Source organism: Syngnathus acus, chromosome 9 (genome assembly GCF_901709675.1).
Source record: "Syngnathus acus chromosome 9, fSynAcu1.2, whole genome shotgun sequence".
Taxonomy (NCBI): domain Eukaryota; kingdom Metazoa; phylum Chordata; class Actinopteri; order Syngnathiformes; family Syngnathidae; genus Syngnathus; species Syngnathus acus.
In genome coordinates, this window is record NC_051094.1 from 12709526 (window position 1) to 12737295 (window position 27770).

Consider the following 27770-nt stretch of genomic DNA (forward strand, 5'->3'; position numbering starts at 1 on the left):
TCTTGATATGCCTGTCTTGGGTTCTGTTGAGTGAACTCCAAAATGTCCTCCATCGTCAGACTGAAGCCCTCTACCGTGTCCAGCTAAAGGCTTATCAGCAGGTATACCAGAGCCTTGTACTTGTAGGACATTAGTAGGAGGGAAAAATCCTCTGGCTACAGCAAGCCCTCTACTACGGCCCCGCCAAGGAATGCCCGCCATATTACTGAAGTCAGGTGGCTTTTTTGGATCCATCTTGTCCACTTGAAATATTTCCTTTCAACTGCAGCACAAAGGGAAGAAATTCCTGTTAATAAATCTTAATGTTTTAGAGGATTGGGCGGTATTATGGTATCCTGCGGTACCTAAGGCTATGTTCTCACCGTATATCTTAATGCTCAATTAGAATTTTGGGGTGAAATACATTTTTTGTGTGTGTGTAAGTGTTTGTGTTCAAGTTCCATGTTAAATGCAACCTCAGTCCATCTGGTGTGTGAACATATGTTCAGGGTGTAGTCCACTTTTTCACCCAAAGTCAGCTGGAATAAGTTATAGTCAAAGTCAGCAGGGATAAGCTCCAGTACGCTCCTGTGACCAAGATAAGCGTTGTTGAAAATGGATGGATGCATGAATTTTTATGCAGTATTTTACTGTTTATCGCACACACAAGACCAAAAGTGTTGAAAGATAGCTGCTACATAAGAACTACATATAGAACACACTTTTGAGATATTTTGGGACATGCAGACTAAGTTTCATCAAATGTCTACACTGAGGATGAAAATGATACATTACGGTAAAATCTGTTTCACCTAACTTTAAATAGTAGTCTTCCAGCAGGATATCAACAGCCAGACCGGGGTCGCACTGCAGAGATAGTTTTTATGACACACTTAGTCGTTACATTTGCTTGTATCAATTAACTATGGTTCTCTTTGCTCTTGTGCCTTAAGCCGCACACAGACAAAAGTTGAATACGGTTTTGTTTCTTAATTCCAGTTCTTTTCGGTAACATGGCTGTAATTTGTTGTCACGTTCCTATCAATAATTTTGAATTTTAGAGTGCGGATGGGTAGGGAAATGTAAATAATAAGGACAACGAATTCGTTGGAATAGTTTTATCAAATATGGCGCCAAATATATGTAATTTAGCTAGCGCCAGTGCCGGCCGGATTCCCCCATCACTTCAAACGTGTCCCATTCCTCCCCGACGTTTCAATGTTATTAAACACATTAATATATTCTTCAACACATTTCTTTTACGTTGTCAAATACTTACTACAACCGAGACGCCACGAAGCAAATTGAGTATTAAGGTTGTGGAGACATCTGGCCCGCTAATCAAGATGACGTCAGCAACAAGTCACGGTTGCTTGACTTGTATTTACTCAACTAACCAACCAATTTCAATATGTCAGTGGAATAAAACGGTATTATGGAGGTTAAAACTCACACTTAGTTGGCTGAAAAACGTTTACCAAACTTCTCAACTGTCGTCGTCATTAAAAGTAAGTGAGTGAGGGAACTGTACCTGCCCTCAAGCGCTATTGGGCCATCCAATAGGAGGAGGTGTATACCATTGGTGTACAATAGCTGCCAATCATTCACCGCCAATTAATGTCGTAATGGACTTTATTGCCCCCTAAAGTAAAAATACCCTTTGGAACGGTGACAATTATTATTATTAGTAATAATAGTAACTAAAACAACTCTTGTGGAGCAACATATTTCAAATGCGCCTGGAATTACACCCCCCCACACATACACAAAACACTCAAGTATGGAATAAAACAATCGCGCAAGTGCATATGCACTTGCTTTGTTAATTGTAACAGAAAATATTCATCAACCCCGTTAATTACTAAAATATTATGAAGGAGCCAAACCAAACCTAGTTTGTCTGACATTTGAATTCTTGTGTCATACAAATACGTACTGACCGAGGATGTGTTGCCATCTACTGTTAGACAGTAGTAACTACAACGGCAATCCATCTAAAACCAAACCAAACCAAACCATCACGAAGGCCTTTTGTGCATTTAACTGATGATCTATATTATTTTATAATTTATGTATCATATAATCATAACTAATTTGCACTGCATATGCAAGGAAACACGAACATACAGGCAATATATGTATTCCAAAATGAAAGTCCAGACAACATGAAGAACAGAACAATATGATACTCAGAAAGACATGACAAGACTAATAAAAGACCACAAAATCTACATGCGTGATTGTCTAAACATGTTTTATAAGCTTTATAAACTGAAATCCAGTTGTATTTCTTCTTATTGTACTGTATTGTTATACAAGACTTTGAAGCAGCTTTGCTTTCAATGTACTGTCAGCCGTACCTCAGTCACAAAGGATAAAGCCATTTTTTTGGGCCAATTTAAGTAGCCTTTAATCAAAGCTTTCCTTATAATCGACAATAGAAATTTGACCAACCTTGACAACCAAAAAGTTGTCTTTTTGAACAATTTAATTTCTGGCCACCATAAGGACTGTCGAAGATCATAACAAAATGTTTTGTCACACCACTGCTCAACTGCTTCATTGTCTTTTTTATTTGCAGTGGAGTAATCTCATATGTGCTTCTTTTAACGATTGTCTTAATCTTCTATTTATTTTTTAGCCTTAATACTAGGAGACCCTCTGGAGCAATGAAAAAAAGACACTGACCCGCAGAATAGTGGCTCTGTGTAAAGAGTAAGAATTTGACTCACAGTCTTTTCACCCTGGAAGTCTGACCCATCTTTCGTGACTTATACAGATTAGTAATAGCCTTAGTGTAAATGGACCAAATTTTCTTGACAGCAGGAGGCCTAAGAGAAAGTGGCATTCATCTGATGTGACAGTCATTGCAGACCTGCCTGTCAGACTGCACAGTAGATAATTAGGAGTCAGCAGCCGAGTTTGCCAAGGCCTGCATCTTCAATTGAGGAACAGGGATGACAGGCAGGATTATGGGTCCCATTACAACTGTTTCTGCCTGGATGATAATAACGATGCAACTAGCCAAACTCTCCTACAAGCTTTTCTATCTAACTATTCATTTTATGTCTCGCTTATCTTCACTAGGGTCATGCTTTTCTGTCAGCATACATAGCTACATAGTAAATTATGGGGGGTGCCATGCAAGATAACATCCCCGTGGGATCAAAATGATCATGAGAACAATGATAAAAAATCGGAGACCTACACTGGTGAATAACCTACAGAGAGATGAGAGAAAAGTATGTAATACAAGTTACATCATTAACACGCTACGCCAACAGGGACTCAAATCCTGCAGTGTCCCCCTGTTTAAGACAGTTCATGTCCAGGCTTAATTGAAGCTTGAAACCATGTGGTCCAATAAAACAAAAATAGAACTTTTTGGCACAAACTCCACTCATGCTGTTTGGGGGGAAAACTAAAGCCGAGTTGCATACCAAGAACACCACACCTACTAAAGCAGGGGGAGAAAACATTATGCTTTGGAACAGTTTTTCTGTAAAGGGGACAGGGAGACTGATTTGTGTTCAGGAAAACATTCATAGGCTCATGTAAAGAGAGATTTTGAGTAGTAGTACAGTACTTGCTCAAATAAATTAAAATTTAGATAAAGAACTGTTTCATTGCTTTGCTTTGTTGTAAATTTGTAAAACAAACAACAAACACAACAACAACAACAAAACATGTTTGCATGTGTGCTGTATTTTCACAAATTGTTGTGCAATGCTCTCCTTGCAGTGTGGGTTAAGAATTGGACCAACTCAAGAAGTTGGGTCAATTCCACCCAACTTTCAGTTGTTTTGAAAAAAAAAAAAAAAGGTTTTGGGTTGTTTTGGTCAGTTTGACCCAATTTACTGTGCCAGTCCAATATGTAACCCAAATTAGGTTGTTTGTAACCTAGCATTTTTAAGGGTGTACATTCTATCATTATACCCAATACTAAGAGTACTAGCGAAATAATTTCTCATCCGTATTTGGAGCGCCCTCTTTCATCATCATATGAATCACTCTGAGAGAGCGAGAGAGAGCGAGAGAGAGAGAGAAAGAGAGAGAGAGTCGCAAGTCATACATGAACGCATCTCTTCACATTGTCCTTACTGTTGCTTTGCTTTGGACGAACAAGGTATTGCGCTCCGTGAGACGGACTATCTTTGGACCGGAAACCACCAGCACCCAAAACTGTGTTCTGCTCCGAAGGCGAACGCCTTGATGAAGTGAATCTGCAACTGTCTCGAAGTGAAATGTACTGAATCGGATTGGAAAGCAGGTCACCAACATCCCAATATGCGCGTTGGAGTGCGCTGGCGAATTGTGCCTTTACTTTATTCAGTAGCGTTGTCGTGATGTTCAACACTTCAGGCATTGAGCTCCCATTGAACAAGAAGGAAGATATTTCTGAAGTTACTAATGGCACCTGGCAGCTTTTCTACAACGTCCTGCAGAACATCGGACCCACAACCATGCGGAATGAGTCGTGCGGGGAGCAGCTGCTGAATTTCAGGCGCCCGGAGAAGATCATCATCGGAGTGATGCTGGCCGTCATCACAGCGGTCACGGTGATGGGAAACACGCTGGTCGTAATTGCGGTGTGCGTGGTGAAGAAATTACGGCAGCCTTCAAACTACCTCCTGGTGTCTTTAGCCGTGGCCGACTTGTCCGTGGCCATAGTGGTGATGCCATTTGTTATAGTGACTGACCTCACCGGGGGCAAGTGGCTTTTTGGCGAGGTCTTTTGCAACATATTCATCGGCATGGATGTAATGTGCTGCACGGCGTCCATCATGACCCTCTGTGTGATCAGCGTGGACAGGTACAGTACGTCACGAAACGTAAATTGCTCATATGCGCGCGCCTGCCTTAAAGAATCCGACCTGAGCTCAAGTTGGACTCAATGAACAGGTTACACTGTGTAAGTAAGCAAATTTCATCCGCCGATAATAAACCGGGAGTCAAATGCATCTAATAACGGGGTATTTGGCGCCAGGGGAGGCAAAATTCAGATCAGCAGATATTCTAATTGCTACACTCACTGGAGCAGCAAATGCACACGCACACTCATTAATTTACGGCACATTTAATTAATCTGCTTGACCAGAGGCGTGGGAAGTGTAATTTGGATCAACTGCAGGAGTCAGGACTTTTAAAGTAAATTTCACCCATCCTGTGCACTCAGGACATACTGTATGGCTCCCCAGCATTTCCAATTCATGATATGGATTGAATTTTGTCAGTGCCAAAACAACTTAATTATTTTGGGTTAAAAGTGTAGGATACTTAGATGCTTTCCGCACTAGTTATTGGGGAGGTGGTGGGTCTGCCTGTGACAAATGAGTATGCGCTCCCTGCTGAAATTGTAATGAAAAAGTCGAGGTAATGGTATTTAATCGATTCTTCTGCAAGATAAATTTAAATGTAATAACAGCTGCATGAAACTCTGAGGGTGAAAAAAGACTTGTGGATAAGGAAGCCACAGAGCTGAGTGATACAGTATGTTAAAGGTTTGCACTCATTCCTTATAGTCATAGCATGAGTTCCACTTTTATAGTACATACTATGTATATATTATGGAACCAATGAACATCATCTTACCTTGTAGAATAGATTTTTGTCCGTCTTAACACCCCAATGCAACATGCATTTATTATTAGCATTAGTGAATGTATATAAGACCCGGCCTCTTTTTGCTAATACTACGTATCAGGTTATGTGAATGGCTCAATACTACAAGCGAGTAAGCATTTGTTATCAGAAAAAAAAGTTTTCGTACTTAGAACACGCTAGAATTAACGTACACCAATTGTGTTGAACAGTACAGTCATCACAACGAAACAAATGAGAGTGGAGTTAACATAATAATCAAAGCAGGACTCAGATAATTTTCTGCGGTATGGTGAGTACTGATGATAGGATAGCTGTTTTGAATGTGATTGAAGACTTACAAAAATGTATCTGCAGGATACGGGTTGGTCAGGATTCTAGAAATGTTGACTTTTCTCGGTGAGGACGTTAATGCTATCTTTTGACATCATGGAGCCAGAAGCATAGGCCCAATAAATATTTAATCCCACGGGTTTATAAGGATGTTCTCCGAGAGACCACTAAGGTAGAATTCAGTATCTCTGACCTTTCCTGCCCAAAATCTAATCAGCGACAGATAACACCACAAAGACCCATGGAAAATAGCAAACTGTGAGCTCAGTTATGGGCAGAGGTGGGCACTTTACGCAATTTTGCCGGTCCGACATCCATCCTTCGTTGCTGTCCTCAGTTAGACTTGATTAGCATCCAGGTAATAGGACTGCATGCAGTTTCCCTTCTCTTCCTTCTGGAGCTTGATTGCTGGAATAGGTACATTTGGCTCCAATTCAACAAAGATACAATATACATACAAAAATGATAACAATGAAATGAATGGTGATATCCTATTGATAACATGGTTAACAAACAAAACTCAACATTCCCTTCTGTTTAGTGTACCGACGGGATGAGTGATCACTGAAAATGGAAGTCACCAATACAATTGCTAGATTGCAAATTTTGTTTTGTAAATGGGCATTCCTTTTGGCCTTGTTCAACAACAAAATTGGTTTCACTGATGATATAGTTAGTTTGACATTTTAATAGGACAGCAGGAACACTGATAACTGATGACATCTCACCAGAATAGACGTTTGAAAAGTCACCAATACCCCCTTGTTGAAACCAGTGGCTTACATCTTTTTACCGAACTCTGTAATTCAAAAATCAAAATTTCCAGCAGACAAATGCCCCTTAATCAATCCCATACAAAGTGTATCCCACATTAGATGGACTAACCTTATTTCTTTTCGGCAAAGAAGGGTTCCCTCAGCACGTCTGACATGGGTCAAGCTAAAGGTTGGCTTTGGCTGGCTGATGAGTGAAGCTGCCTTCTTTGCCCGAATAATTTGTGTTTATAAAGAAGTGAAGGAGCTGGTTTGCTGTGCATGGACATGCTTGCTGAAGGACGGGACGGTGTAACAATACAACCACAGATAACAAAATGCACTGTCCAGTTAGGTTTAACCCTTTGGCTGATTGGTTAGTGGCATTGTCAGTGTCTGGGATACTAGGTTTCAAAATCCAGGTTGGAAAACTCTCAGATCGCTATGCTGTTCTATAATTGCATCCATTTAACTATGTATGGCATGATATGATGAAAAATTTTTTTAAGACTGTAGCAGACCAATTGATAAGAGAATTCCAAATACATTTTATACATCTTTCGGGACCCTAACTTCTAAGCAATTTATTTGTATGATACACTCCCATGGCATTTATATTTCAATATAAAATCTGATTGATGATGTCATAATGTTGATGGCCACACATGGATGAGTAATTCATCACCTCTGTTGCTTAAGTTAACATTCAGTTGCATAATTGAAATGATTGTTTCTGTCTGTGTTATAAAGAGAAAAGATGAAGTCATTCACATTGCATGCATGAATTTTAAGATTGAGGTGTATGAAGACACCCTCCCATAAGATAAAATGTGTTTCGGCTTCACTTTTTTTTTACAAGTTCCCTGAGTGTACACATTCAATAATTCAAAAGTCAACATAAATGATTTATTCAAAACAGTGGAAAGAGAGGGTGCTTTCCTGTAGTTCCTTGGATGTCTTAGGAAAGTCGTACTGAAGGAATGAAGGCGCTAACGTTGGAGTTTGGATGATAAAATATATCATATATAAATATCAGTAACTGTAAAAGTTGACTGTAGGTTACACTCAGCATGGGAAATCAAACAACGATTTCAGTAAGAAGCAATGTTCACATTTTTAAGAATTTGTGAGGTGAGTCTGTCCCTGCAGAGAGTGCAGCTGGGGAATATTCACCCGCAGTAACACACACGCGCACGCACGCACGCACGCACGCACACACACACGCATGACCTGACATTGCTGATGCATCCTCAGGTAATGTGATGTGACGCCCAAGCTCTGCTCTCGGGCACTTTTCCTTTCCAACTTCCACCTTGTGTAGTACTGGATATTTCCTACAGGACTAGCATGATCAGCTCAAAGGAAGTTTGTCTGTGAAGGAATTCTTTGAAAAATCCAAAAAGTGCATGTTCGAGTCAGGAAATACGACAATATTTGAGAATCCATGATCACAAGCATAGTTAATGCAACAAAGCATTCTGAGTATTTCATGCTGACTACAGTTTTAATCTTCGAAGAAGAAACGAAAGAAAATTCCATTCTGTGTATGCCCGTGATCTTGGGGCAATCACTTGCAAAGTTTTGACAATGAAAAAATTTCAGAAATCACAAAAGACATATGGTGTGAGAATTTGGTTGGTTAATCATTTGTAAGTGCTGCTTGTATAACCAACTGCAGCTGTTTGTTTCCTGTTTGATTACCTGTTTGACATTTATTACAAAACAACCTGAAGGCAGATTGTAGGCTGCATGTGCTTGGGTGTGCGTGTGAAGTGGTTTTAAAATAAAAAATGAAAAGGTCCAAATCCAAAATATGTACAATGAAACTTCTGATAATCTGTTTTGGGATGCTGGTCCTGGTGGCTCTTTTATTTCAAGACATTTTACTATCTTGGAAATAGAATGGTCAAACATATATTGTAACATTCTTCATTAAAAAAATTAACCTCTGTAAATTTTGAGATCCTAAACCCAAAACAGTCTCAACTCTAATGACATACAGGAGATGATGCGGTTTCATTGTTGACATTCTTGAGTGGACAAAGAATGTATCTATCTACTGGTGAATTTTTTTCTCTTTCTGGTTATGACACTCATCCAGCCAACCAAAGCAAAGCACTTGTGCTCATGCCTCAGTGTCAACAGAAATAAATACAATTTCCGGCCACAAGTCAGTTTTATTTTTTGCTGCATTTTATTGCTGTCTGTATTGTGATTCACTTCAATCAAAATTATCCTTCCGCTCTAATCTGTAACCTCTTGAACGCAACCACACAACTGAAAATGAGGCCAGGAAGGAATTTGGGATTTTCAAGTGTTTGTCAGCTAAAATAAATCACAACCATCTTTGCCTTTTAAAGTCTTACTTATATTGAAATCTTACACAGCTTTGAGTGGATTTATGTACATACAAACCCTTGTTTTTTTTTTTTTAACCAAACAAAAAAATATATATTTAGATAGCTACAGCACAAGCAGCAGCAGGAGGATGGGAATGTTTCACTCTCTTGTGAAACTTGACATGGAGGATGATGGATTATTAATAACCGGCAAGCTGATAGTGATCAGAGCTATACTTTACTATTGTCTACTTGCCACTCTATTTATTCAACAATCTCCGGAGACAAGAAGAATAAAAAGGGTGAAGTGCTGAGTGACTTTAGTGTTGCATAAATCAAGCTTCAAGTTTGGCATTACAATGTTGTGATCCATTATTAGTCGATACTAAACAAGAGGGCAATAAACAGTTACAAATCAGAAAGATAATAGGCTTTGTGTTGACTTCTTGTTCCTCTGGGACTTAGAAAAAGAATGCCATCATAAATAATTGGTTGTTCACTTTTAAGATGTCACACATACGTATTTAACTCTGTGTGTGTGTGTGCTGATATGAGTAAGATTTGCACATATTTAAAGCAATTAGGAATATAAGTGAAAACAGTTACTCCAAATTGTATATTTGCTATCTTTGCTTTGGATGTGAAAAATGGTGACTTAATCTTTGGCACTGACTGCAGTTTGTATTCCAATGGTGAATTCAATATTGTTATGATGCTGACATCAATTATCAATTGTGCTTGTGGAAAACAGTGTGCCTCAGAATTGACCTGTAACTAAGTTGATATATTATATGCAGCGGTAGTTTATTAGATGTACAGTACAAATACCCCACTCTGTAATGTCAAACATACAGTCCATTAGTAGTTAAGAAGTGGGAAAATTATGATATACCCTAAGCCACTGGTCCCCAACCTTTCTAGCACCAAGGACCAGATATATTTCCACGGACCGGCCTTTAAGGTGTGGTGAACAAATACAACTAAATAAATGATCTGACCGGCTTATAAACAATGGTATAATATAATAATAAATGTCAATCCACTGTGTACTTCTATGCAACTTTACAAGCTGCGTCCTCATAACATCGGACCAACAACCTAACATGGGTAATGTTATGTTCACGTCGCAGAGAGAATCCGGTACATTTAAAGAAAAAAAAAAGATTGTTCAGACTCAGATAAATAAAATGGAAATAAAGCAAATTATTTATTCTTTCTTGAGCGGCCCGGTACCAAATGATCCACGGACTGGTACCGTTCCGCGGCTCGGGGGTCGGGAACCACTGCTCTAAGCTATAACGATAATGACTTCAAGATGTTTTTCAGTCAGGACAGTTGTGCAAGTAACAGCTTACAAATGGACCCTTGGTGAGATTGTCTGCTGTTGAAGCATTCTGCCAGAACTGTGATATTTGCACATGATTCCTAGAGGTTTGAGGTCGCATACAATATGCTGAGAAGCGTGAGCTGCTAGGTCACAATTTGGAGCAGAGATTGAAAAGAACACAATTAGGAGGTGATTAGGAGCAAATTATTGACCAACAAGGTTATGAAGCCTGTCGCTTGCTATTTTGTAGAGCTTACTGCTTACTATGTAGTACAGCTGTGCAATACCTGAGATTTTAGTATCGATTGATATCAAGTGAATGGCGCCAGTATCACCGATACAGATACCAAGTAATTTTAGGTTAAAAAAAATCATGTTACTTTAAATTGCTTGTCCTATTAAATAACACTTATATGCAAATTCAACTTTTTGATGAGTTCTCAACTGTCCCATTCTATCTTCAATGGAAATATGCCTGGATTGTCGTAATGAATGTTGCAATATCGCTATAGAATCCCACATTTTTCATATTGAATCTTTGACTTCTTTGCATGGCATTGCGTAATGGTATGAAATGTCTGGGTAATTTAATTACACAACACAATGTATTCACACCTAAAAACGATCCACTGCAGCAAGTCGCAGTGTTTTTTCAAGGAGCTCGTAGTGCTTTTTCTCTGTCACTTCATTCACACATACTGTTTCACCGCTTTGGCATTGAAAGCTCTCTCACAGAACGTCGGCAGTCTGGTGAAATGGAAGGAGAGCGAGCAAGCGTCAGATGGCGGCGGTGTCTGTAACGGGGTGTAGAAATCGAGGGCATTTATGTATTGTGGGGCCATGGCATGGAGGGATTTTCTATGGAAGTAGGAGCAGTGGAGCCCCTGTAAACTAATACAGGACAATTGTCACTTAATACATTAGGTACATACACACAGATACAAATACAGACAAACTGTAGTTGTCCATTAATTTGTTGTTCTTGTGAAAGGCATTGAAAATTGTTGAACATGTTCAAGGTTCTCTAGGACTTATTATGGTCCCAAATGTTGTTGTTTATGAGCCATTCTTCTTTGAATTAATTAATGTAACTATTTTAGTTCAATTTTTAACACATTAGTTTGTAATTGTCATAGACAGCATTATTTTCGGTCCATATTGTTCAAAGAAAAGAAAAGAAATGAAAAGAAATTCAATTTTCAGGTTTAGCTCATTTCCATCTATCTACTCAGTGTACGATAACTGTCTATTTCTCAATGTTGCACCTCTTTGTAAATATGTATCTTTAGCATATAGATCACTGATAGTGTAGTGGTGCAAAGAGCTGATTTTGGTACAGCCAGTGTGGGATTGATTTCCACTCGCAACTGTATAATTTAATGTCCTGCCACAGTAACTGGGACATGTGAAAGACTAATCCGATTTTCAATCGATCGAAGCGTATACTTGCAGGAGTAATTTGATTTCCGATCGAATAGTCTGGTTGTGTTAATCCACGTTTAAACAGTTGATCAAGGTCAGAATAAAGTGTTTGCACGTAAAGTGTTCTGCAACCTGTTTTTAATAAATTGAATGAAATAGTTGGCTCTCTCAAGTGTTTTGATTGCAACTTCTAGTTACATAATGTGGAGACAAAATTTGTATTTGTCATTATATTAATATGACAAATTACACCTCTGTTTGTCATTATATTAATGCACAGCTAAAACATTTACTGTGCATGCATCTTAATTTCATTTGTCAGAAATAACCAATGCTGTACCCATCTGTCTCTTACCCAAAGTCAGCTGGACTAAAAAAAGGCTCCACCTGCAACACGAATAAGAGTCCAAGCCCTTTAGAAAAGCAATGGATAAAGAAAACATTGGTAACTCCCATCATCTATTTTTGGGTCACTAGTTATAATTCCTGCCCCAGTGAACCCTGACAAAGTCATCTGGCCGAACTTCACTGAGGCCTTGGTTTGATTTTAATAGTGGCAGGCTGACAGAGCATCTCTAAACTCTTCTAAACATCACAATATTTTGAATGTAGTCACAGAAATTTTATGATGAATGAATCATAGATTACAGTTTAAGATGCCATGCATCTAAAGTATTCAACTGCTCCGAACCGGTTTATCCCGCTGCAAGATGATTTAGATAAGAAAGTCCACAACACATTGGTGAGCTGCCAATCTTCGGGAAGACAACCACCTGCGTTGTATATGTCAACATCCATCTATGTATGATGTGTTGAAAGCTCTATCTCACTCTCACTATCTCTTTGGGGTAATACAAAATCTGTGATTTGACCGTTCAGGTCTTAAGCCCTGTCTACTGGATCTAGGTCAGAGTATTTTAGTGCATTTGAAACAAGCAAGTGAGCATGTTTTAAAATCCACAAGAGGAAAGAACACAATACGCTTTTTTTGAATTTGGGTTCACTTTTCGAAAGACTGTTATAAAGTCAGCCATATTCTACAGTTAGTCAATTTCTTACTGGACATTAAGCAGCCTACAATTTTTCAAATCTCTATTTTCTCCAATCAGCAAAGATCCCTTGAATTGGATAGGTTGTGCATATTTTGCATGTTCAAAGGTAGCTGCAGTGATGTAATACAGTACAGTAGTATAATTTGAGGTATTATGATGATAGCATGTCACAGACAGTTAAAGTAATTAAATGTATAATGGAATCATTTTTACTGACAATATGTCCAGTTTAATGACCTCATTTATAACCATGTCTGTTAGAGTGGTGCTCACTCACTTATTTTGCAAGAACCACACGGGAGACAAGTAAGTCCTTTTAAACACCTGCAGGTGAAGAGTCCATTCGTCGCTGTGCGTACAGCGATGATCGAATGAGGTCTGACTCTGGCCTCTTGCAAGAGCATTTTTATTAAGAGAAACAGGGTGGGGGTTAGAGTGGACTGGATGGAGAGAAAGCCCTTGACCTCTAGTCAAAACGTAGCAGGGGGTGTTTTACGACGTTGTGTAGGATGGGACAAGCTAGGTTATTTATTACAGGTTACATTCCAACATAAGCATAAAACTAATCTAGCTAGGTTATTTATGACAGGTTACATTCCAAAATAATCATACGATCAAGATAATCTGGAAAACCCTGACAATGTCGACATTTATTTTCAATGACCAAAGCTAATGACAGTGTTCTGGTTGCGTAGCTGCAGTGTATTCCAAATGAAGGGAGTAACGAAAACTCATTTAAATGAGAAAATGTATGTTGTTCCAAAAAATGCAAGTGCATTGAATCGAATCCATCTTATCTTTTATTGGAGAGGTACTGAATATCTTCGAAGGAAATGCCACATTTTAAACTGTCAAGTTCATTGATATGTGTTGTCCCTGCGGATGCAGCGGTTTCGGGTCAGTAGACGCCAAAGCGCTGTTCATTCTAGCACTAACTGTTACATCGCACGCAGTGGCCCACGAAGCATCAGCACAGGCACCATTGATGTAACTCCTGCACCTTGCAGTATAGTCAAATTGTTGTTTTAGACCAGACTGCACTGCTACAATCATCATCAATATAAGAATTGTTGATGGGTACAGGTGTTGTACGTGAGTATCTGCATAGCTGTAAGCAATGTTTTAAGAGGTTTGTAAGTATTTGAAATGTGATCCAAGTGTTCTGGGATCAAATTCATGGTTTAAAGCAGTGCTTCTCAACCAGAGGGGTACGTGGAAACATTTATTAATTTATTTCCAAGGTGTCAGTCAATTCATAGGCCTGTCAATAAAATGGTATTTGTGCGCTTGTTTCACTGAGGAGACAAAAATCCTGTGGTCTTATTAGAGCTCAGATGAGTGATAGAAAGAGAGGAAAAATGCTATAATGGATCTGAATATTATTCTTGTTTGGTGTTTTATACATTTATATTTTTTATATTTATATTGTTTATTTTCATGATTAATTTGAGTCAAAAATAAGACAATATGTATATGTAATTTGGGGCATCAATAATTTGCTCAAGTTTGCCATTTGTGGTCGGGTTCGGTCCAAATCTTCACTGTATCCACAACTTTCCGTGCACAAACAACACAAGTTCATCTTAAACAAGCAAGCACATGCCATTGCCTCAGAGCAAATTTCAAAGAATAAATGAAAATGCTTATTCATCCATGAATTTTGCATTAATACTGAATATTCCTGCAAGGAACTAAAATCCCCTATCGCTTCAACTTTGCATCCCAACACTAAGTCACCAAATCCATTAAAACAGTAACATCATAGCAGAATACGTGTCTTTGAATAAAGACATGAATTTGAATGAAATGTCTTTGAATAAAGTATTTGTGCTACAGGCGAATATGCAGGCGTTAGCAAGGACGTCTTCCTCTGTTTCCTTGTCTGATAATATCAGAGTGGCAGTGTGAAGTACCCCTTCTTTTTTGTTGCAACCCTTTGGTCAAAGAAAAACCTGAAAACGAAATAAGCTTAGACTAGAGGAACTCTTCATGTCTACCCAATTTATTCCTGACCTTTAAGGAAAGATGTTGAGTAAAGGAAGAGAAAGGCATCTTGCCAGGAGTGGTTCAAATAGCAACCTACAAGTCATTATTTTGTAGGACAGCAAAAGGACATAAGATTAGAGTATTACGTTCGACTCAGAAATATAATGTCAAATGTAGAGTTTGCTAGGCATTTAGGGATACCTGCAATCAATTGACATCAACTATAAAAGATGTATAAAAGAAATCTTAAAAAAAAGAAAATGATGTTCAGTTTTACAGTCTGGGTAATATTTTGGCAACAATGTTTATTGTGGTCATATTTTGCAGTAGAGTAGAAATGAACACAAAATGAACACAAAAAATATATATCATAAAATGTATATGTGATTTGGAACAGATGGAACAGATTTATTGCATTTTCATTTTTTTCAATGGGAAAAGTTACCTCATTTTAGAAACGTTCCATCCATCCATTAAGTACCGGGCTAGATGTTTCTCATCATGAGGGGCTGTGAGCCGTGCTTTGTCAGGTCCCTCACTGGACCTGTTTGCTCTGGGTGACCCTGACAGGAGAATAAAGCCCCAGACATCTTAGCTCCTAGGATCACTAGGACATGCAAACGTTTGAAAACCCCTCCACCTTACTGTGGTGGAGGGGTTTTCAAACGTTTTCAGTTACAAACTGGGTCACATCACTATCACTATTTATATCGTAACAATACACACGCTTAAGTAAACACAATAAACAAACATTTAGGGTTGTTCGGTTTTCAGGAGGTGAACTTCGAAACCAATACATTTTCAAGGACATTCATTTCTATGACTTTCTGTGACTCTTCCAGTCTTACGGTCTTTCTGTATCTCTGTTGCAACCTGCAGATGCCACTAAGCTCAGCGACCATTTCCCGCTGAAAAAATCATTTTTGAAGCCAGAGGACCAATTGATCAAATTTTATATTCTGTCTTGGTCTTGTTACATCAAAATTTGAACAGCTATATGAAGAGGACACTTTAAATACCAATTTTAACTGATTCATGGTTGGTTGATTCACGGATCAACCACCTGGTGTGAATTCAGCCGTGTATCTTGTTAGAGCGCTGCAAGTTGTATTAAAAGTTCTGAAACATTGATCAGTTAGACAAGTGCGCAAGTTTAGAGAAGGTCAATTTACATTCACCTGTAAAAGTTATAGTGCATTTTAAAATCATCCTGTTACTTCTGACTGCTGAATATTCCTAACCTTATAAGGCTATGTTCTGCTTAAGAAAGGATGCAGAACAGGTAGGGGATGGCAGTTTGGTCTAATGGATTGAAATATATGCCGTTGAAAGTTAATTGCTTGTTCCTTCATGCATCGTTCCTCTAGTTTTGTGGGCGTTGGTTTTGTATACAGTATATTTGTGCAAACTGTTCAATTGATTGCTGTGAAAATGGACCACATAGAAAAAGCATGCGATGACGTAAGACTTTTAAAAAGTCATAAAATAACCAATGTAAAAAGGTTTAGTCACTTTTGGTATCGTGGCAGCGTGGGTTCTGTTCCTACTCGGTGATAATGTAAATTTGAGAGTGACTGGTAGTCCGTTTTTATATGTGTCCTGCAACTTTGACCTGAAGTCAGCTAGGTTAAGATCAAACTCATCCATGCCCCTGAACAGCTTAAGCGGTGTCGGAAAAGGATGGGTAGATTTTTTTTTTACATTTTAATTACATTATACATTGGTTATATTTCACATTTAATTAGGAAAAAAAATTAAATTACATTAGATACATATTATTTTTCAGTTATAGCAGACTGGTTAAGAAAAAAAAATATTAGTCCGATAAGATAAGATAAGATAGAACTTTATTGATCCCACGACGGGGAAATGTGCTTGTTACAATACATTTACATTATGGGCCCTGTTTTCATGCTGAGCTCATCTAGCAAAAAGCACAGTCAAACTGTGCGCATGGGTGGAGTTTTCCTTGTTTTTGTATTTTGCTAGACTTTGATCAGGTAGAATTGGGTGGAATGAAGCTTTTGCGCCTCTGTCCACCATTGTGGGATGGTAGTAGCGCCAGACTTCATTTACATCAAAATCAGAGCGATTGCAGTTTGCCCGAGTATGCAGTGCTTGACATGACGAAAACAGAAAGACCCGCTGAGGTCTGTTCATGACATTAGTCATTGGGGGGGGGGGGGGGGGGGGGGGGTAACGCATTACAAAAGTAACGGGATACAGTAATATATTACATTTACGCGATAACAATATAATGTAATATGGAATAATATTACGGACTATAATGACTTACATCTTATGTTTTTGTAATATAACAGGTACAGGTAGAGTCTAGTAATGCGTTACAATTGCAGGAGCAACTCAAATGAATTACTATGTATGCTAGACATTTATATACAAAATGTATATCACAAGGTAAGCTTCTTAGATTGAGCATAATAAAATACATTAAACATCCTATGATTTTACACAAGATGCCATAAATCAGTACATTAAATATGGAAATGGTATCTATGTCCCTGTCAAAGCACTGTTGGCTCTCACCAAACAAATGATGACATGAATTTCAGTACAAGAGCGAATGTTTATCCTTGCTCTGTGTAGCGAGAAAAAAATGAATTCATTCATAGGTACTCAGCTTGCAACACACACTGTCACATTTGTGCATCTCCACATACACTAGTTTGAAAGATTACTGGCAAATAGCGTAACATTATCGCCATGTAAACACAGCTGTGACAACAGTCAAATAACATTGACGATACTGATCCAATTTAGTAAAGGTCACTGATGGATAAGCAGGTAAGATTAGAATAATGTATTGGCTTTTTTATACACAGTGCTGTATTTAGTGCATCAAATGTGCAATTTCAGGGCAACGTTGGGCAAACAACTTGAAATAATACATACAGTAAAAACACGAGTGATGTAGCAAAATGGAGTCATTAATTACTTCACTGGTTCTTCTATATCAAACAAATTGTTTTTAGGTTCATTTACCTGACATGTTTCGGCGGGTTCTTCCGCCTTCATCAGAGTGTCACTGATGTGATTGTGACGCGTCTTTATCAGCTGATGGATGAAGGCGTGGCTCACCTGTCAGATTTGACAGATGAGCCACGCCCTCTGCTGTCCGTTCACCTCTCCAAAATGCTGTTCCAGGTTGTAGAGAGCATGTAGGCTCCCTCGTCCCTGTTGATGGTCCTCGGGCCCCGCTTGCGGATCTCAATGGCCTCCCTGATCCAACGCTGATGTTTGTTGTCTTCAGTGCGGATGACTCTGGCTTTTTTCCAGTCCATGATGTGGTTTTCTCTTTTACAGTGGTCGGTGATGGCTGACTTGTAGTGTTCCTGTTCTGCTTGTAGTTTTATTGCTCTTGTTTGTCTTTTTGCTGTCTCCTTCTCACATTCCTTCTTGTGTTCCGTTTTTCTTGTGATGAAGTTCCTCCCTGTCTCCCCGATATATGATTTATTGCATGATTTGCATGGCCGAGGGAGCCTACATGCTCTCTGCAACCTGGAACAGCATTTTGGAGAGGTGAACGGACAGCAGAGGGCGTGGCTCATCTGTCAAATCTGACAGGTGAGCCACGCCTTCATCCATCAGCTGATAAAGACGCGTCACAATCACATCAGTGACACTCTGATGAAGGCGGAAGAACCCGCCGAAACATGTCAGGTAAATGAACCTAAAAACAATTTGTTTGATATAGAAGAACCAGTGAAGTAATTGAAAAAGAAAAAACAAGATGAACCTAGTACAACTATGGAGTCATTAATGATTAGATCACATAAATAATTAATTGATTATTAATTCAATGAATTATTTAATTAATGCTGGTGGAATGCTACAATCTGTAATACACTCAAACGCCACTAGGGGCACTACGTTCTTTTCTTAAAAATTAAAATGCAAAAAAACTCTGAAATTAGTCATTGATTAGAAGACCACTACAGTTAAATTATTTTGAGTTTGTTGTTAAATCATGCTGGTGGAATTCGACGATCTGCAATACACTCAAACGCCACTAGGAGCACTACGTTCTTTTCTTAAAAATTAAAATTCCGAAAACCTCTGAAATCAGTCATAGATTAGAAGGCCGCAACAGTTAAATTATTTTGAGTTTGTTTTGAAAACTTGGAGTTTAATAACTTTTATTTAAACACACACAAAGACAATCCCCAATGCAGCTTTATGAACATTTATTCTCTAAAGCTACTTGAGAATTGCAAGGAATATGTCATGAGGAAAACTAACTATGGTGGAAAAGAATAGCAAAGAATGAGCAGGATAAACAAGATAAACAATAAAAGCAAAGGATCTTGTGCGTTCTTCGGCACTCTCTTTGTGAATAACGATGTTTTTTTGGCCAGGTTGTATGCCAGGTTGTATATCACCTTGACTGCTTTAAAAGGCATGCTAATTAGTTTAACTAGCTTTCAAAAAAGCTTGTTAAATAGGCAAACAGACAGTCCCCTCACTGAGCAAACAAACAGTGCCCTCGCTGATCAAACAACAAACTAAGGATACAAAAAGAATGGACAAGTTTCTCAATGTTGAATTGGAGATTGAAATATCAATGGTCTCGACAGTACAGCTTAAAACAATGATTAAATGTCAACTCTGTGACATGCGCATAAATCAGTATGCATCGCTCCTTTAACTCATAGAGGGCTCTTCCACAAGAGGGTGCAAATTCCCCCTACAAATGCTTAAGCTTATTGGGTCTTGTCTATGAAATACATAAGTATTCACACCATTTTGCTCAAGACTTTATTTTATTAAATTATAGATGCAGCTTTGGCAGTAATAATGGCCTCGTCTTTTTGAATATGATACCACAAGCTTGGCAGAACCAAAGTATCTTTAGGCATTTCTGCCCATTTCTCTTTACATCACCTTTCAAGCGCCATCAAATTGGATGGGGAGAGTCAGTTGACAGCCATTTTCAGAACTCTCAATGGATGTTTGATCAGATTCAAGTCTGTCCTCTGGCGGGGCCATTCATGGACATTCACAACGTTGTCCTGAAGGCACTCCCATGTAATCTTGACTGTGGGCTTTGTCCTGTCTGAAAGTAAATGTTTGCTTTAGTCTGATGTCCTGAGCGCTCTAGCGCAGATTTCTATCCAGGATTACTTTGTACATTGCTGCATTCATCTTTCCCTGAATCCTGACAAGCCTCCCAGTTCCTAATGCTGAAAATCATCTCTACAGCATGATGCTTACTGGAACCTTCAAAGCAGCATCATTTTTTAAATTTAAAAAAATTCTTACTGATATACACTTTCACCTGTGGGAACTTTTAAGACAGGTGTAGGCTTTAATTACTAACTTTTTCCATTGCCTAAGATTTTTGTGGGTTTACCAGTCAATACTTCGGTGACGGTGCCTTGCCAGCTGTCCCAGCTGGACCGACTCCCATTGACAAATATTGTCTCATTCCCACGTCAGCATCAGCTCTGAATGACTCCTGGCCAGCAATACGTCCAGCTGGACTGACTCCATCAACAAATATGATGGTTTTCCACAGTGAACTCAGCATCCACTATGGTCTTGTATTCTTCATCACTGTCAAAAAATAAATAGAGTTATCTAACACCTGAATGCATTTCAATTTGATGTAGCTCAATAAAATTGCAACTTTGCAGACTTTGTCTTGCATGGTCTTCTTGGAGAGCAAACATGTTTGAACAACCAGAAGAAGTTAATTCTGTGGATACAAGAGCAATGAGAATCGGTATAGTTTCCGGCATCTACCTAGGGATGAGGGACACTGAATGATTAGGCTTAAAAAAAATTTGAGATCACCTAAACTTATTGATTATGCCCCTTTCATTGTCATTGTTTCTTTGTCACCTAAAGATTGAGAACACTGACTAAAACAACACCAGGTATGATTTCAGGTGTATGGGGTGGCCCGTTGCTCATCAGTAGTCAGATAAAAATACGATAATTTCAGCATACCTATTTTTTTGTGTCTTTTGGTGCCAAGGAGTGACGGTGAGAACCGATCTAGGGTCCAAAATGTGATGACTACAAATAACAAAAACATTCATGCATGCACGCACACTCTGACATACATAGAGATTATTGTAATGCTGCTGAAAACATGTTGCGAGCTCGTGCTACGTTAGCTGGTACCTGAATGTGTTGAATTTGTGTTAGCGTCTTAGATGTTGAAAGAAGCTTCCTTTTGGTATTTCACTAGAAACATAACTGTTTTGTGACAGAGAATTTGATAAGAATTTTTAAAGGTATGTCCATGGGTCTTCACAAATTGTTCCTATCTCTGCCCCGCTTCTGCCATTGTATCCAGCTGCATATTTTTCATCCCACTCCATGACGCCAAACAGAAGAGATGCATTTAAAATTTAGTACTACCTGGGACAATGTAGCTTTTGTGGATGCTACCGGGTTACATAGTAGCCAAAGCTGTTTACCGAAAAGCTATTTGATCATGAAAACCGAAAAAATGGTTACGACCATGCAAATGGAAAAAGTGTTGTGGTCAAACTAGTAATGTCGCAATGTGTAATATTACCACTTCTCAAAACTCGATTGGGATGAAGGTTAACATCTTGGACTTCATATCCTAAATCCTTTTGGATTTATTTGCAGCTTTTTAGTTAGCCTTGTTCATTCTTTTCGATTCCACTGCATTCTGCAAATGCCACGATACCTGCATGTTTACTTTATACACCTCGGTCACAATACTGACAATGATGGTCACAATGGCTTTTAGAATGCGCCTATCACTATGGCACTAAGAGTTGTCACTTATCTCTATTGCTGTGAGAGCCAGTAAAAGGGTGATAGGAGGGTTTACAGGACAGGTGGTAAGCCTCGTTGCAAAGACTATAAAATACTCAAATAAAAGATTTCCGCTTTTCAGCTATGAGGAGGTATTACTGTATCAAAATTCGTGAATATGAATTTATTCCAATTTTTTGATAGATAGATTGATTGATCAGTAGTTAATAACTTTGCAACTCATTTTCAGATTGAGCAGAAGAGCTGTTTGTAATATGTTGTCATCATGCAGTGTCTGCAGTCAAATGTGGATCATAGTAAATACACAATGTAAAATGTAGAAAAAAAAAATCTCAGCATATATTAGGTGTCAGTATGGCTTATCAAATCTTAATGGCTTTGGAGCAAATAACTTGCTCTTTTCCTGACTGAACTGCTCATGCACAGGGAACACAGCGTCAGCACACACGGAACGCAGTTACATGACTCGAGGCCCAGCAAATGAAGGCAATGTGCACAAAAGGCAACACTTATCACAGCACACCAATATGTCTTACAGCCTTTTATACAAAGATATTTTATCTATCTAAAACAAGAAGTGACAGTAGCAGTAGTCAGTCAACAATCTCAAAATATTTCTTGTGAGACAAACTGAGCATGACATACCTAAAAAGAAATGTAGGCCACTTCTCATTTTCAAAAGCATATTTTAGCTCTCCCTGATTGCCATTGGAAGTCTAAAGATGAAAAGATGAGTGGAAAGTTTCCATGGGGGAAAAGTAGATGTACTTCCTCACTGCCCTGTTCCTCTTTTTGCTGTTCTAAATTTACCTCACTGCCACCCAAACCAACCACAGCTTGGTAAATATTTCACCGCGTATTCCCTCTCAGACATAAAAGGTTTGAGAGATACCCTCAGAGACAGGAGGCTGTTGCACACTATGGCCGATTACAGCGTTATGGTGCAGAAAATAATTTACTTCACTGTGCCCTAGCTGGTAGTCCAGTGGAAGTAATGGAATTCTCCATTAGTTTGCCCACACAGTTGGTCTGTGACAGCAGAATCCCGGCGGCTTCTACATGAATACGTCCCAAATACTCCTGACATACCTAAAAAAAATCACTTTTCTATTTTGTCCAGACTGCCTGTGTCTAGGGGCAGCTTGGCTCAGGATGTCGAATGTGCTCTCAATCCACAACCTTGCGGTTGACGGTTTGACTCTGTGGCTGCATAAAAGTATCGTTTAACAAGACGCCGAGCTCTCACGCTCCTCATGTTGCATCATCGTGGTGTGAATCTTCAAGTCTTTCAACATAATCCAAAAATCCAAGAGTATTGAAAGAGTGTGGTCAATTCTTTTATTCATGCTGTAAACTCAATACATTTGGGTTCAACATCAAAAGATCAATATGGGACAGAAGATTTAGGGCCCTATTTTTACACCCAGCACAAGTCTAACGTTAAGTGTGGTTATCGTTGCGCTATTGTGAGAGTGATGGAAATAAAGACTGAAATGTCACTCTATTGTCTCATTCATAGTTTGATGTCCAACTTGGGTGTTTTCAGTCTATGTCAAAAAATAAAACAATTTATCTCACAGTTTCAATACTTTTAGAGAGGAGTATAAGTGCTAATTTATGGCCAGGGCTTAAGCAGAATTATGACACCACCCTCGTCATTATTTCACCTTCACATGCATTCTAATTCTCTTCATTTCATTGAGGCTACTAAAGATGATGTCATGTCATGGCTGCATGTCAAAGCTGTCTACGCGGGTTGAATGTGTGCAGCCTAAGTGTCCCAAGCCTACTGCAGATGCATTGGATGTCTACATATGAAAGGGGGCCTGCATCGGATTTTGAGAAAAAAAAAAAAAAAAGGGGATTGTACTGTTTGCATATCCATAAAAATAATCACATGTCACATATTGGCATAAAACCTGGAACTGACCTGCAGTGTGAACGTAGCCTAGGTCTTCATGAACCAAATACAAGTGCTCATTATAGGTGCAGCAACTCTGTCATCAAACAGGCCAAAGATGAGTCATAAACACGCACGCACGCACCCGCATGCGCCCACACCACAAATGACCACAACCCTCATTAATAAAACATGTATTCAGGGAGAAGTCTTGCATTACTGAAAATCCATTATAAATCTCCTTGTGTATATACTTATAACATCCATCCATCCATTTTTCAGGACCACACGAGGGTCACGGGTGTGCAGGAGCCTATCCCAGCGGTCTTAGAGTGGTAGGCGGTAGACACCCTGAACTGGTCGTCAGCCAATCGCAGGGCTCACATACATGAACAACCATTCACACTCACTACGGACAATTTGGAACGGTCGATTGGCTACCATGCATGCTTTTTGGGACGTGAAAGGAAACCAGAGTACCTGATAGAAACTCACACAGGCACGGGGAGAACATGCAAATTTACTTATAAACTATGTTGTGGAACATAATTCACATCTCAGCGTCTTCCATGTTGGATGTTGGATGAATTTGACCCAATTTTGGGTTGTTTTGCAAAATAAGAATTCAGTTGTTGGGTCGTTTTGGCCAAAATAATCCAGGAAGTTGGATCAATTTGACCCAACTTGTAGTTTTGTATTCTATTTCCATTTTAATTCAAGTTAAATGCATTTTAATCCCACGTATTTGAAATTTTAGTGCCTGATTGCAGTTGACTATTAGTTTGAGCTCAAGATAGGATCAAAACAGACTCAATTACAAAAGCAGGATAATCTAATTCTAAAAATGTAATTTGCAGGGCTCTTCTGTTGTGATTTATATTAGTGCACAACGAATATATTCAGAACTTCCTTTTAAACTGTCACAAATTCCACATCTCACGAGGATGGCCGAACTTAATTAAGTTTGTCTCATGTCTCCTGCTCCCAAAACCTTGCCTGTTCCAGAGCAAAAACCACAGAAAATGTAAACGTAAATCTAAACATACTACTTTGGATCATGATACATTTGATGCTGAATGAAGACTGCTGAGGGCATGCTGCCAAAACACAGTGAGCTGCAATATACACAGTCTTAGCATTTTGCGAATATAGCAGCTATTTTTTCAAGCTTTTGTAAGCTTTCCGGCATCATTGTTTTCCCACACTCCTTCAGCTGCTACTTGAAACCACAGAGCTGCTTACTTGATTGATGGCTCCCTCTTTAGCAGCTACATTTCTCATGGAATGTCATAGAATAAGAGCTAATAGAGCACTTGGCATTTTTAGATTGCCTGAGCTCTTCCTGAAACTTTTTTGTTTGAAAGGGCACGGTGTGTTTGACACTACACTTACACTAAATCTGAGCCTTTTTTTTTTTTACAAAAAAGATGACAGAATAACAACAATGGAGACATTATTCAAATTAATACCAAGGACCTCAGACCAAGTTAAGAGTGACAAAAAAGATAACAGAGTAATAAGGATGAAGAAATGATTCAAATTAATGCAGTAAGTTACATACCAAGGACCTCAGGCCAAGTCAAGAGTGACGTACCAGAAATAAGCATGTTGGAATGATGGTCTTTCTTTTCTGAGCATCTGACAGTGTGTAATGGTATTTTTGTGTCCCCCGCACAGGTATCTGGGCATCACACGGCCCCTAACCTACCCAGCACGACAAAATGGTCAGCTCATGGCAAAGATGATCTTGGGTGTGTGGTTGGTGTCAGCATCCATCACTTTGCCCCCCTTCTGTGGCTGGGCCAAAAACGTCCACACGGCCGGCGTGTGCCTCATCAGCCAAGACATTGGCTACACCATCTATTCCACAGCCGTAGCCTTCTACATCCCTATGCTGGTAATGCTGTTCATGTATTACAAAATCTTCCGGGCAGCCCGCAAAAGTGGTGCCAAACACCGCTTCACTGACCTTTCTCGCCGGGAGCGCCTGGAAACGGTGACTAATGAGGCGCTACGAATGCAAGGCCTAAAGCCTCCTGGTGTGGCAGAGGAGTGCGCCGCCCTGTCCCGACTGCTGAACCGTGAAAGGAGAAACATCTCCATTTTCAAACGAGAGCAGAAAGCGGCCACAACACTGGGGGTTATTGTGGGGGTCTTCACTGTGTGCTGGCTACCATTCTTCATTCTATCCACTGCGAGGCCCTTCATCTGTGGGGTCGTGTGCAGCTGTGTGCCCATCTGGTTGGAGCGCACGCTGCTCTGGTTAGGTTATGCCAACTCCCTAATGAACCCCTTCATCTATGCCTTCTTCAATCGAGACCTACGCTCCACTTACCGTGACCTTCTACGCTGCAGATACCGAAACATCAACCGCCGTCTGTCAGCGGTGGGCGTGCACGAAGCCCTCAAGGTCTAAAGAGGTTTTGCAGCAGACAGTGACTTACAGAGCGAGACGTGGTGGCCCTGCGCTTGTACTAGTGCACCTCGTGGATTGTGGCGTGTACGCAGCAGGCCTGTAGATAAAACACATTCTGACAGAATGTGAGTCACTGTCAGTAGCTTTCCGGTCCCACTGAGAAGGCAGATAGACAGCGTTATCATTGCTGTCTCTGTGTGTGTGTGTGTGTGTGTGTGTGTGCGTGTGTGAAGAGACACAGTTATGCTATTTTGGAAAAGAAAATCATAGACTGAACTTTGTGAAATAATCAAGTCGACTGCTTTTGTGCATTTATTGGTGGGTGACAAGCTGTGTTACACAATCAATCATCTTGTGCTCTTCAAAGATAATGGAGGCTAATCGATTTCTGTATACTACAAAAATGATGTTCAATAAAGAAACTTGGTCGGGCACAAAGCATATTAAGTTCTTCTGTTGAACAAATTCTGTGTATTTTCCTGTGCACTTCTGTTAGAAGTCATCGTTTGAAAGAGGTTGTCTTACTGAATAAATGAGAAAAAAAACAACCAATAATTTAAAGTGTGGCGATGAAAGTTGTCATGGATTATACGAGTAAAAATATCTATGATTTGTTTGTTTGACTTGAAAGATCTGTCCCACACGTTACTTTTGGATTTTAAATAGTCAAATGTCACCATAAGAGTTCCATGTTTCACACTGTCACACACTTGAATTCTGTCTTGAGTTTTTCCACGACTTGTTATTTTTCACACCACAGTTGTCTTGCTGACCTCGATAAAACAAGTCAACGTATCACTTTAAGAGACAATAAGATCCAGAGACTGCTCCCACTGGTAGTCAAGAGTGTCCCTAATCTTGTATGTGAGATGAACCGTCACAACATATCACTCCCATTACAAGTCTTTGGTGACTTGTACAACTTGTCTCACATGCCATCAGTCAAACAGTGTGTGCTGATTCTACCTCGACTTTTGACAATACTCTACATTACCTCCGGGCTGATGTGACTCAATATTCTTTTTGTAATCAATCGCTGTTTTTCAATCATGTGATGTGGATCTCGAACTGCCCTCTTTCAGCACTGACATTATCTTTAGTGGCAAAGCATCTACAGTATTAACTTTGTAAATAAAGAAATACCCAGTTATAAAGTCACTGTGGTCCTGGTCAATTCTCATGTTATTTTGGGTTCAGTTTGGGTTCATACACACATATCCACTCCACAAAGGCTACGTACATCTTGTTATTCGCACACCGGCTTCTTAAGCAAGATTGCCTTCTGACTGACTTTAGGGTTCATACAGACAAAGGTACACCTAAAGCAGGGGTGTCAAACTCATTTCTTTTGCGGGCCGCATTGTAGTCATACCTTCTTTCGGAGGGCACTTATGACTGTCAACCCAAATAAATGTATGAGCACCTCATTATGTACAGTAAAAGCTACAAAACAAACTGACAAATAACTCGTTTTCAAATCAGACAAGTAAAAACTGGTCAAATATAAAAAAAAAAAAAAAGATATTAAAAGTGATGACAATTTGCAATTCTAGTAATGAGACACGAATTTGATGCACAATTTGTCTTCGCGGGCCGTATCTGGCCCCCGGGCCATGAGTTTGACATCAGTGACTTAAAGGCTTGCTTGAAGCCATTTTCAGAAGTGCTTGACAGTGTTTGATTTGTTTGCTAGCACCGACAGAATATATTTAAATCATAGACGGGTGGGTGGGTGATAAATGTCTGCCAGTTTCTTGATAAAGCCATTTTGTAGTGCACAGCCGGAAGAAGTGGTGTGAATGTTTGTTATGCAGTTTGAGCAGTGCAAAAGTGGTTTTTGAAACCTCCAGGAAGATGGCGCGAATGTCATTCTAAACCTCAAATCT

General features: G+C 39.3%; 1 protein-coding gene across 1 annotated transcript; it reads left to right on the forward strand.

The window, feature by feature from the left end:
* The first annotated feature begins 4027 nt into the window (after window positions 1-4027).
* On the forward strand, window positions 4028-27042 carry htr7c (5-hydroxytryptamine (serotonin) receptor 7c). Its single transcript, XM_037257856.1, has 2 exons — window positions 4028-4792; window positions 25146-27042. Exons 1-2 carry the CDS (start codon window positions 4326-4328, stop codon window positions 25882-25884), a joined length of 1206 nt encoding a protein of 401 aa, XP_037113751.1. The 5' UTR covers window positions 4028-4325; the 3' UTR covers window positions 25885-27042.
* Window positions 27043-27770: the final 728 nt, after the last annotated feature.

Coding starts and splice junctions, on each gene's coding strand:
- htr7c (XM_037257856.1), top strand. CDS start 4,326: ATGTTCAACACTTCAGGCATTGAGCTCCCATTGAACAAGAAGGAAGAT. Junction 4,793..25,145: donor TGTGTGATCAGCGTGGACAG/GTACAGTACGTC, acceptor TCCCCCGCACAG/GTATCTGGGCATCACACGGC.